The 11936-nt window shown below is 49.2% G+C and overlaps 1 protein-coding gene across 1 annotated transcript; it reads left to right on the forward strand.

Annotated features, from left to right (window-relative positions):
- On the forward strand, window positions 1–2506 carry NR0B2 (nuclear receptor subfamily 0 group B member 2). Its single transcript, XM_007979862.3, has 2 exons — window positions 1–589; window positions 1909–2506. Exons 1-2 carry the CDS (start codon window positions 58–60, stop codon window positions 2148–2150), a joined length of 774 nt encoding a protein of 257 aa, XP_007978053.1. The 5' UTR covers window positions 1–57; the 3' UTR covers window positions 2151–2506.
- Window positions 2507–11936: the final 9430 nt, after the last annotated feature.

Here is an 11936-nt window from a genome sequence, read left to right on the forward strand (position 1 = left end):
GCAGCCACAGCGCAGAACAGAGGGCCAGAGAGCTGGAAGTAAGGGCAGATCCCAACCATGAGCACCAGCCAACCAGGGGCCTGCCCATGCCAGGGAGCTGCAAGCCGCCCAGCCATTCTCTACGCACTTCTGAGCTCCAGCCTCAGGGCTGTCCCCCGACCCCGTAGCAGCTGCCTATGTAGGCAGCACCGGCCCGTCCAGCTATGTGCACCTCATCGCACCTGCCGGGAGGCCTTGGATGTTCTGGCCAAGACAGTGGCCTTCCTCAGGAACCTGCCATCCTTCTGGCAGCTGCCTCCCCAGGACCAGCGGCGGCTGCTGCAGGGTTGCTGGGGCCCCCTCTTCCTGCTTGGGTTGGCCCAAGATGCTGTGACCTTTGAAGTGGCTGAGGCCCCAGTGCCCAGCATACTCAAGAAGATTCTACTGGAGGAGCCCAGCAGCAGTGGAGGCAGTGGCCAGCCGCCGGACAGACCGCAGCCCTCCCTGGCTGCGGTGCAGTGGCTTCAATGCTGTCTGGAGTCCTTCTGGGGCCTGGAGCTGAGCCCCAAGGAATATGCCTGCCTGAAAGGGACCATCCTCTTCAACCCCGGTGAGCTCCCAGACACTCCTGGGTGGGGGGCAAGGCTGAAGCAGGGGCCAGCCAGGGAAGGTAACTTCTAAGGGTTTGATATCTGTTATCTCATTGGGTCCGCATTTTCTTTTTTTTTTTTTTCTGAGACAGAGTCTCACTCTGTCACCTAGTCTGGAGCGCAGTGGCGCGATCTTGGCTCACTGCAACCTCTGCCTCCTGGGTTCAAGCAATTTTCCCTGCCTCAGCCTCCCAAGTAGCTGGGATTACAGGTGCCCACCACCACTCCCGGCTAATTTTTGTATTTTTTAGTAGAGACGGGGTTTCGCCATGTTGGTCAAGCTGGTCTTGAACTCCTGATCCCTCTGGTGATCCACCCACCTTGGCCCCCCAAAGTGCTGGATTACAGGCGTGAGCCACTGTGCTTGGCCGGTTCCTCATTTTCACCAAATAGCCATCTCACAGAAGAGGTACAGAGAAGCTAAGTGACGAGCTAAAGGTAACACAGCCAGGTAGGGACAGACCAGGATGGCAACTCAGGTCTATTCACCCCAGAGACTGGCCCTTGCCACTCTGTCTGAGAAATTTGCTTTGACCTTTAGAGAAGGCTGGGGAGGAGGTGGGGTGGGCAGACACAGCTGTGTCTCAGTCACATCTTCAAAGGAAGGCTGCATGGTGAAGTTCTAGAGCTGAAACTCCTCTGTGGGTTCAGAAAGATCACATAGAAGAGAGAACTGAAAGGGGTGTAGGGAGGACAGAAAGGGAGTTTTTATGGAATCCGGCCAGGAGAGCGGCAGATGGAGACAGTGCTCTTTGTAATCTGGAGAGCATCTGAGATGAGCGTTCCCCAGGAGTCCCTGTGGCACGCATAAATCGTAGTAGTTAATTGCAATAATAGTAGCAAATACTCATATCACACTTACCATATGTTAGGCCCTATTCTAAGGGTTTTACATATACTAGTTCATTTAAATCTCATAAAAACCTAGGAGACAGGTCCTATTAATATTATCCTCATTTTACAAATAAAGAAACTGAAGCCCAGAGATTAAGTTACTTGCCCAAGGTCACCCAGCTAAGTGACAGTAATGGGATTCATACTCAGGAAACTTGATTCTTAACCATTACTCCATACTGCCTCTTCATAAATGGATGGATGAATACAATGGAAATTGATAAATAAATTACCTCCTCCAAAGGAGGAGGTAGTAGTGGGACCTCAAAGACCGAGCAAAGGAGGCAGAGGGGTGTCTCTGATGGCCCAGATCTTGGGCCAGTCTCTTCCTTTAGTGGCTGGGAGTAGGGTGCTCACCAACCCTCTTCTCCCTCTCTGCCCACAGATGTGCCAGGCCTCCAAGCCGCCTCCCACATTGGGCACCTGCAGCAGGAGGCTCACTGGGCGCTGTGTGAAGTCCTGGAGCCCTGGTGCCCAGCAGCCCAAGGGCGCCTGGCCCATGTCCTCCTCACAGCCTCCACCCTCAAGTCCATTCCGACCAGCCTGCTTGGGGACCTCTTCTTTCGCCCTATCATTGGAGATGTTGACATTGCTGGCCTTCTTGGGGACATGCTCTTGCTGAGGTGACCAGCTGCAGCCCAGGCAGAGATCAGGTGGGCAGAGGTTGGCAGTGCTGATTCAGCCTGGCCATCCCCAGAGGTGACCCAATGCTCCCGGAGGGGGCAAGGCTGTATAGACAGCACTTGGCTCCTTAGGAACAGCCCTTCACTCAGCCACACCCCACATTGGACTTCCTTGGTTTGGACACAGTGCTCCAGCTGCCTGGAAGGCTCTTGGTGGTCCCCACAGCCTCTGGGCCAAGACTCCTGTCCCTTGTTGGGATGGGAATGAAAGCTCAGGCTGCTCATTGGACCAGAAGTCCTACTGACTTTATACAGAACTGAATTAAGTTATTGATTTTTGTAATAAAAGGTATGAAACACTTGGAGCCTGATACTGTCGTTTGTGCATATAGAAGGGACTGTTTCACCTCCACGGCCCACCCTGCTCCTATCAGAGGTAGCCCAAGGGAAAAAATCCACAGGGTTGCTGGAGCTAATTTTCCAGGGAACAGTATCAGTTCACAATCCCATCACCTCATTGCCTTTATCCTCAGGGGAAGGAGGTTGCTCTCCTGTTCCCAAACCCTTCACTAACCACTCTCCTGGCTCCTACCCACTTCATGCGCCCTCTCACCACAGTTAAAGCCCAATCACAGCCAATCAGGAAGCAGTCCATTCCCGAATCGAAACAGACAAGGTCACTGCCATTTCTGCAGTTTAAGATCATTCACTTCCCCCATTCCTCCAGATGACAAAAGATGGTGGTCCATTATTTTCCCAAAGGGAAGGGACAAGGGCACCCAGGGCTGGCCTGGCAACTACTTGAAGGCCAAGGCAGACCAAGGTTTAGCTGGACCACCAGGATTTGACTACATCAGTTGTTTAAGTCTGAAACCCTTCCATGACACTTGGATCATAGCCACCGCCCTGAGGCCTCCCAACTTTCCTTCCCTGCCCCTCTGCCCCAGCCCCTCTCCTGGGCTTCTCCTCCCAGACATTCCCACTGTCTAACAACTAAAGAGGCAACTCTTGGCATAGCCATGACCTCCCTGACTGCTCCATTCAGAATATGACTTGTGTCTATTCTGATTGGTCAATGTCTGTGCCTCACTGTTTGTTAACTATTTTCACCCAGTCGCCATGGGTAAGGGTGAGTGACCTGAAGGGTGGGCAGGAAGGAGTGATAACAACACACACGCCTATAGGATTTTCTGGCCTCCCCCTTTCGCCAGCGGTAAGTCCTGCCCTGACCAGTCCCCACCCCCTTCACCATAACAGTTTGGATTCTTCTCACAGGTGCCCAGTTAATGATTGCTCAATAAGAGGCCATTCACTTGGGGATAAGAGTCTAGACGTCATCATTCAGGCCTTTCTCTAAGCCCCCCAGGTTAGGACGATAGCTGATTGGCCTCATACCCATTATGGTGACCCAGTGCCAGCAGCAAGGGGAACCCTGTCCCTTGCCCAGCCTCTCACTCACAAGTCAGACACCAGATAGAGACAAAAACACAGCTGAGATCTCACACAAATACAAACAACACAACTTGGACCCCCCCAACACACACACACACTAAGATGTACAACTCAGGCACGCCTACACGGACCCAGAAAACAGACTCTCCAACCACCCACTTACAGCCCAGAAAAGCACTGCCCAGATACAGTCACTCAGCAACGTACTGCAGACCCTGACACAGTCACACAGCACAAGTACGCACCCTTGCACCTGAGGGTGGGGCACACAGTGTGGAGACACCCCCATCCAGAGTGTGTTCATCTTCCCCGTGTCACAGGAAAGGGAAAAGTGGCCCCCTAAGTAGGCAGACCTGTGTCTGCACATCTTCAGGGTCCTCTCAGAGCCTGTGAGCCCAGGCCAACTGCTCTGCCTGGCATTTGGGACCCCAACTAACCATTCATCCTCTTTCCCCGTGGTGACTTCAATGTCCATCCTCCTCTCAGCTCAACAACTGTCCCCAGCTGGGACCTAATCAAATCCCCAATAAAAGCATCCTTCAGGGCCCAGAACAAGTCCTGCATCCCCCCACCTCCCACCAGATGCCCCAAACTCAGACCTCAGGCCCCTGGGTCTCTCTCTGACCTGCCCTCCCCATCCCTCTGGCACACATCACCCTGTGTAACCTTGTAGATGCATGAAACCACTCTTTCGAGAGCGGAAGCCCTGTTTCCCACATAGGACCCAAATCCAGAAGATTCAGGGATTTAGGGTCATTCTACATCTTTTATGCCCTACCAGTTTCTGCCTCTATTAATTAACTGCCACACCTCTCTCTGAATCCTCCCACCTCTGAAAAAAGCTGGATCTTCCCACCTCTTACCCTTCCCCTTCTCTATCCCTGAACAACCATTAGGAAGCATTCCCCGCTATGCCCCACCCTAGGCTTTTTTCCTCAACTTATTTAATTTTTTCCATCATCCAAATAGCTTCCCTTATTAACTCTACCTTGCCAGGCACTACTAGTGGCTCATGCCTGTAATCCCAGCACTTTGGGAGACTGAGGTGATAGGATCGCTTGAGCCCAGGAGTTCAAGATCAGCCTGGGCAACGTAGTGAGATTCCTGTCTCTACAAAAAATTATAAAATTAGCTAGGGGCCAGGCGCGGTGGCTCACATCTACAATCCCAGCACTTCTGGAGGCCAAGACAGGCGGATCACCTGAGGTTAGGAGTTCAAGACCAGCCTGGCCAACAATGGTGAAACCCTGTCTCTACTAAAAATACAAAAATTAGCCAGGCGTGGCAACACTCGCCTGTAATTCCAGCTACTTGGGAGGCTGAGACAGGAGAATCGGTTGAACCTGGGAGGTGGAGGTTGCAGTGAGCCGAGATCGCACCACTGCACTCCAGCCTGGGCGACAGAGTGAGAGTCTATCTCAAAAAAATTAAAAAATAAGGCCGGGTGGATCACAAGGTCAGGGGTTCAAGACCAGCCTGGCCAAGATGGTGAAACCCCGTCTCTACTAAAACTACAAAAATTAGCCAGGTGTGGTGGCAGATGTCTGTAATCCCAGCTACTCTGGAGGCTGCGGCAAGGAAACCGCTTGAACTCGGGTGGCAGAAGTTGCAGTGAGTTGAGATTGCACCACTGCACTCCAGGTTGGGCGACACAGTGAGACTCTGTCTCAAATAAATAAATAAAATAAAATAAGCTAGGTATGGTGGCTCATGCCTGTAGTCCTGGCCACTCGAGAGGCTGAAGTGGGAGGATTACTTGAGCTGGGAGTCGGAGGCTGCAGTGAGCATGGTAGCATCACTGCACTGCAGCCTGGGCAACAAAGCAAGACCCTGTCTCAAAACAAATAAAAAAAGCAACAAGAAAAATCTCTACCTTGATCCTTTTCAAATTTCTTCCCTACCAGTCCACATGGTTTGGGAGCTACACTTCTGTTTCTTGTCTGCATTTCTTGAGTCATTCCCCGTGCCCTACTTCCTTGCCTTGTGCAAGGAACATAAAGACAAATACAGCAAAACTAAAGAGATAATTATGGTACAATGTAGTAAGGGGAATTGTGCTTTCTCCATGAGACTGTAGGCTTTCCAAAAGTGGGGAAGAATGTCTCCATGATCAGCATCCTGGGTTGGGATCTGTATCTCATTGCTAGTGAGGGAAGAGGAGGAAACAGGCTCAGATGGGTATGTAACTTAAGGTCTGGGCTGATCACTGTCTGTGCTGAGACTCTTTTTTTTTCAGACGGAGTTTCGCTCTTGTTGCCCAGGCTGGAGTGCAGTGGTGCGATCTCCGCTCACTGCAACCTCCACCTCCCGGGTTCAAGCGATTCTCCTGCCTCAGCCTCCCGAGTAGCTGGGATTACAGGCGCCCACCACCAAACCTGGCTAATTTTTGTATTTTCAGTAGAGACAGGGTTTCATCATGTTGGCCAGGCTGGTCTCAAACTCCTGACCTCAGTGATCCACCCACCTCGGCCTCCCAAAGTGCTGGGATTACAGGCGTGAGCCACCGCACCTGGCCTGTGCTGAGACTTGTACTCAAACCTGTGTAATTCTGGAGGGTTCTTGTCAGCAGCACAAGCTGGAGTGAGTCATGGCCAGGATCAGGCAGTCTGGAGCCAGTTCAGCCACTGTTGACTGACCATCTACCTCTCAGCCATGATTCCTGTCCTCAGGCCCAGCCAGGGATGACTCACTGGAAAGCAGGAGAGTGGCAGTGGCTCTGGGTCAGCCTAGAGAACCATTTTATTGCCATCATTATCTCTATCTTCATTAGCCAAATCGTTGACTGCCTATTAAGCAGTAAGACAGCTGACGCATGCTAGGCCCTGCATTAACCCCACCCTGTCCTTGGGGCATTCAAATATCCTAGAACCCGTGATGCTGGCAAAAAGCCAACACCCACTATCCATCCATTAATTCATTCTATCACTCAACATCTCTCAACTTCCACTTGTACCAACCCCTGTGCTAGATGCTGGGATAGGGGGCACAGAATAAATAAGATACTTACTCTCATGAAACACCTTGTCTGTGGCAGAGGAAGACACATAAGTAATTGTAATGCAGAGTGATCTGAGCTGTGATAGGATACAGACAACAGGCAACAGGACAGATTAAATCTGCCTCAAGGTGGGAAAAATGCTTCACCCAAGTGGTGACTGGTTTGAGCTAAAGAGAACGAATAGGGTTTTGCTAGGCAACCCAAGGGATGGACATTCCAAACAGATATATGCAAGATATATGCAGATATATGCAAAGGCACAGAGATGTCAGAGAGTAAGGGGTGCTTAGCTAACTGCAAGTGATGTGTGGGGCCCAGGGTAGCAGGAAATGGGCCTGGAGAGATGACAGGGACCACCTCACAGAACAAGACAGCACAGAAAGGAAGTATCAATGAAACTGATGGAGGCGACAATGCTAAGATCTCAGGGGAGTCAGAGTTAACAAAGGAGACCTCCTCTTCCTGGCAGGGTATGACCAGAAGAAACCCCAGGCTATGGCTGCTTACTCTGGGTAGCTACTAAACTATAACCACATAACATTTGTGCTCTAAACACATTTCCTGGATTATGGTATTTCATTCTTACAACTCTGTGCTGGAAGTACTATCATTATCTCCATCCGCTTTATCTTTCTTTTTGAGACAGAGTCTCACTCTGTTGCCCAGGGTGGAGTTCAGTGATGGGATCTCGGCTCACTGCAACCTCCACCTCCTGGGTTCAAGCAGTTCTCGTGCCTCAGCCTCCCAAGTAGCTGGGATTACAGGCGTGCGCCACCACGCTCAGCTAATTGTGTATTTTTAGTAGAGACGGGGTTTCTACATTTGGTCAGGCTGGTCTCGAACTTCCAACCTCAGGTGAACCGCCCGCCTCGCCCTCCCAAAGTGCTGGGATTGTAGGCGTGAGCTACCACGCCCAGCCTTTTTTGTATTTTTTAGTAGAGAAGGGGTTTCACCATGTTGGCCAGGCTGGTCTCAAAGTCCCGACCTCAGGTGATCTGCCTGCCTCCGCCTCCCAAAGTGCTGAGATTACAGGCGTAAGCCACCACACCCGGCCTCCATCCATTTTATAGACGAAGAAACTCAAGGAGGGAAGGACATGCCAATGTGCCAAATTGGTATCTTGAGCATTTTGAGTTGGAAACCTTGGAGAAATTGTAGTTTCAGAAAGGGCGAACTGACCTGCCTCTTCCCACATGCAGCAAGCCATCAAGATTCCTCTGTGAGGGATACCCTCTCTATACCAGGGCAAAAAAATAGCCCTGATTACCAGAGACTGGGAACTCGGGGCTGCAACGGACCTGAATAAATATACTTTCCAAGGTAACCCTTATCTTCCACTTGTTCCACCTCAAATATCTCATCACTCACCTAGAAATCTACTGCCCCTAGCTAGATATCCCTTGTCCTGTGACTTCTCAAATTTATTGTTGTCTAAAAAGTATAAAAGCATGTTGTGGTCGGGCACTGTGGCTCATGCCTGTAAGCCCAGGACTTGAGGAGGTGGAGGCGGGAGGATCACCTGAGGTCCAGAGTTCGAGACCAGCCTGGCCAGCATGGTGAAACCCTGTCTCTACTAAAAATACAAAAATTAGCCGGGCATGTTGGCAGGCTCTTGTAATCCCAGCTACTCGGGAAGCTGAGGCAGGAGAATCGCTTGAACCCAGGAGGCAGAGGTTGCAGTGAGCTGAGATTGCGCCATTGCACTCCAGCCTGGGCAACATCTTGTTTTGACCAGTTCTTCAGACTTCACTCTCTTGTGAAGATCCCCATATACATGTAAAACTAATAAAATATTATATAATGTTAAAATATCATACAATAATAGACCAGGCTCAGTCGCTCGCACCTGTAATCCCAGCTCTTTGGGAGGCCGAGGTGGATGGATCACCTGAGGTCAGGAGTTCGAGACCAGCCTGGCCAACATGGTGAAACCCCGTCTTTAGTAAAAATACAAAAATTAGCTGGGTGTGGTGCTGGCCTGTAGTCCCAGCTACTTAGGAAGCAGAGGCAAGAGAATGGCCTGAACTTGGCAGATGGAGATTGCAGTAAGCCAGATTGCATCACTGCATGCACTCCAGCCTGGGTGACCAAAAAAAAAAAAAGTATGTAATAAAATAAAAAATAAATAAAATCCAGATATGATGTGGGTTTAAACCCAGATATAATTGTCCCTAGCTACAATTTCCCACTCATTAGAAGACTTTTTAAATTTTTTATTTTTATTAGTTTTTGTAGAGACAGGGTCTTACTATGTTGCCCAGGCTGGTCTCCAACTCCTGGCCTCAAGCGATCCTTCTGCTTCGGCCTCTCAGAGTGATAGGATTATAAGTGAGATCCACTACGCCTAGCCATGTTTTTCAATATTTAAAATTCATCATATAGTTTTTTTTTTTTTTTTTTTTTTTTTTTTTGAGACGGAGTCTCGCTCTGTCACCCAGGCTGGAGTGCAGTGGCCGGATCTCAGCTCACTGCAAGCTCCGCCTCCCGGGTTTTCGCCATTCTCCTGCCTCAGCCTCCCGAGTAGCTGGGACTACAGGCGCCCGCCACCTCGCCCGGCTATTTTTTCTTTTTGTATTTTTTAGTAGAGACGGGGTTTCACTGTGTTAGCCAGGATGGTCTCGATCTCCTGACCTCGTGATCTGCCCGTCTCGGCCTCCCAAAGTGCTGGGATTACAGGCTTGAGCCACCGCACCCGGCCTTTTTTTTTTTTTTTTTGAGACGGAGTCTTGCTCTGTCGCCCAGGGTGGAGTGCAGTGGCTGGATCTCAGCTCACTGCAAGCTCCGCCTCCTGGGTTTACGCCATTCTCCTGCCTCAGCCTCACGAGTAGCTGGGACTACAGGCGCCCGCCACTATGCCCGGCTAGTTTTTTGTATTTTTAGTAGAGACAGGGTTTCACCGTGTTAGCCAGGATGGTCTCGATCTCTTGACCTCGTGATCCGCCCGTCTCGGCCTCCCAAAGTGCTGGGATTACAGGCTTGAGCCACCGCGCCCAGCCTAAATTCATCATATAGTTGTATATTTGCTATCACAAGGTAACTATTGCTTTCTAAAATGAGCTGTTTTCACTTTTAATATTTTTACATTTTAAATATTGAGTAAAACAATATTCATAAATATGTGTAAAGTATAAAGAATAACAGTAGAATGAACTCTATTATTGTTTCATAGGTCATTATTACCATTAACTTTGAAGTTCCTTTCTAAATCTATCATTTCCCTTCAAAGGTAACAACTACCTTGGATTTTATGTTAATCATTTATTTGCTTTTCTTTCTGATTTTAAAGCATATTCATTTATGTAGCCCTAAGAATAGTTTTTAGTTTGCATTTTTGGAACTTTGCATAAATAAAACAATTCTGTGTTTTCTAACTGGCTTTGCCTGAAGTTATTAGCACAAAAAGCCAGCTTTTTGCATTTATAAGGACTGTAGCTATGAATATTTATATATACTGTGAAATAAAAACAAACCCAGACTTGGTAAGGAGAGATTTTATTATAATAATAATTTTTTTTTTTTTTGAGACCGAGTGTCACTCTGTTGCCCAGGATGAAGTGTGTAGTGGTGTGATCTCGGCCGTCTGCAACCTCCCCCTCCTGGGTTCAAGCAATTCTCGTGCCTCAGCTTCCCTGAGGAGCTGGGATTACAGGCGCATGCCAGCATGCCTGGCTAATTTTTGTATTTTTAGTAGAGAGGGGGGTTTCACCATGTTGGCCAGGCTGGTCTCGAACTCCGGACCTCAAGTGATCTGCTCGCCCCAGCAGATCACTTGGGATTACATGCCTGTATGTAATCCCACCCGCCTTGGCCTCCCAAAGTGCTGGGATTACAGGCATTAGCCACTGCGCCCAGTCATTATAATTTTTTTTTTTTTTTTTGAGACAGATTATCATTCTGCTGCCCAGGTGGGAGTGCATGGTACAATCATGGCTCACTGTAGCCTTGCTCTCTTGGGCTCAAGTGATCCTCTCACCTCAACCTCCCCATGTGCTAAGATTACAAGTGTGAGTTACCACACCCCGCCAGGAGAGATTTTATTTGAAAGGATTATTGCAGGGCCGGGCGCAGTGGCTCAAGCCTGTAATCCCAGCACTTTGGGAGGCCGAGACGGGCGGATCACGAGGTCAGGAGATCGAGACCATCCTGGCTAACACGGCGAAACCCCGTCTCTACTAAAAAATACAAAAATTTAGCCGAGCGAGGTGGCGGGCGTCTGTAGTCCCAGCTACTCACTGAGGCTGAGGCAGGAGAATGGTGTAAACCCGGGAGGCGGAGCTTGCAGTGAGCTGAGATCCGGCCACTGCACTCCAGCCTGGGCGACAGAGTGAGACTCGGTCTCCAAAAAAAAAAAAAGAAAAAAAAAAGAAAGGATTATTGCAAGGGAAGAAAGGAACTACTGCAATAGGGGGAAGAAGAATACTGCAGCAGGGAGGACCCTCTGACCATAATATCTGCAAGTGACTCAAGGGTTAGGCAAAAAGGGTTCTTCTCTCATAGGGAGGAGTAAACAGGGCAGTAAACAGGGAGGAAGTGGGATGATCAGGAGTGGCAAGATGGGACAGTAGATCAGGTGATGCTTTACCCTGAAGCCAGCCTATTCTCAAGAGGGGCTGTTAAGGAGGAGATGTGTGCTGGCCCAAGCTGAGGGTAAGCCACAGTTCAGGAACCCAAATTTTAACCAAAGTTTGTTCCAACTGCTCAGTGGGGAGGAGAAGTTTCTCAAAGCTTTCATGAGGAGATTTGGAATTTGGAGTCTGTGTCTGGCTTTGTCATTGGTGAACCAGACGGGCATATACTGGTCTTATCTAACTCACTTGAGGAAGGATGTTTTTTTGCAGTATGCTGTGTTCCAGAACACAAAACAGTGGGGAGGCATTTCTTAAGCTTTAGTGTTCCAGGATCACAGGGCTTGGGTAAAAGTCAACATTATCAATAAGTCTTCTGATAAACATGTGCAGTAATTTCTTTTCTGTTTAGACAAGGGTCTTGCCAACTTGGCCAGGCTGGTCTCAAACTCCTAGGCTCAAGGTATCCTCCTACGCTGGTTTGCCAAAGTGCTGGAATTATAGGTGTAAGCCCCTGCGCTCAGCCCTTTATTTTTTGTTTTTGTTTGAGGTCTCTCAGTGTATAGATTCCTCCTATCACCCAGTATAATGTTAGACTTTGTCTGAATTATGAATCAATGAATCAATAGTAATCGAATAACCCAATTAAAAAAACAGACAAAGAGGGTCAGGTGCGGTGGCTCACATCTGTAACCCCAGTACTTTGGGAGGCCAAGGCGGGTGGATCATCTTAGGTCAGGGGTTTGAGACCAGCCTGACCAATATGGTGAAACCC

The sequence above is a fragment of the Chlorocebus sabaeus genome, chromosome 20 (assembly GCF_047675955.1).
Source record: "Chlorocebus sabaeus isolate Y175 chromosome 20, mChlSab1.0.hap1, whole genome shotgun sequence".
Classification (NCBI taxonomy): domain Eukaryota; kingdom Metazoa; phylum Chordata; class Mammalia; order Primates; family Cercopithecidae; genus Chlorocebus; species Chlorocebus sabaeus.

Coding starts and splice junctions, on each gene's coding strand:
- NR0B2 (XM_007979862.3), top strand. CDS start 58: ATGAGCACCAGCCAACCAGGGGCCTGCCCATGCCAGGGAGCTGCAAGC. Junction 590..1,908: donor GACCATCCTCTTCAACCCCG/GTGAGCTCCCAG, acceptor CTCTGCCCACAG/ATGTGCCAGGCCTCCAAGCC.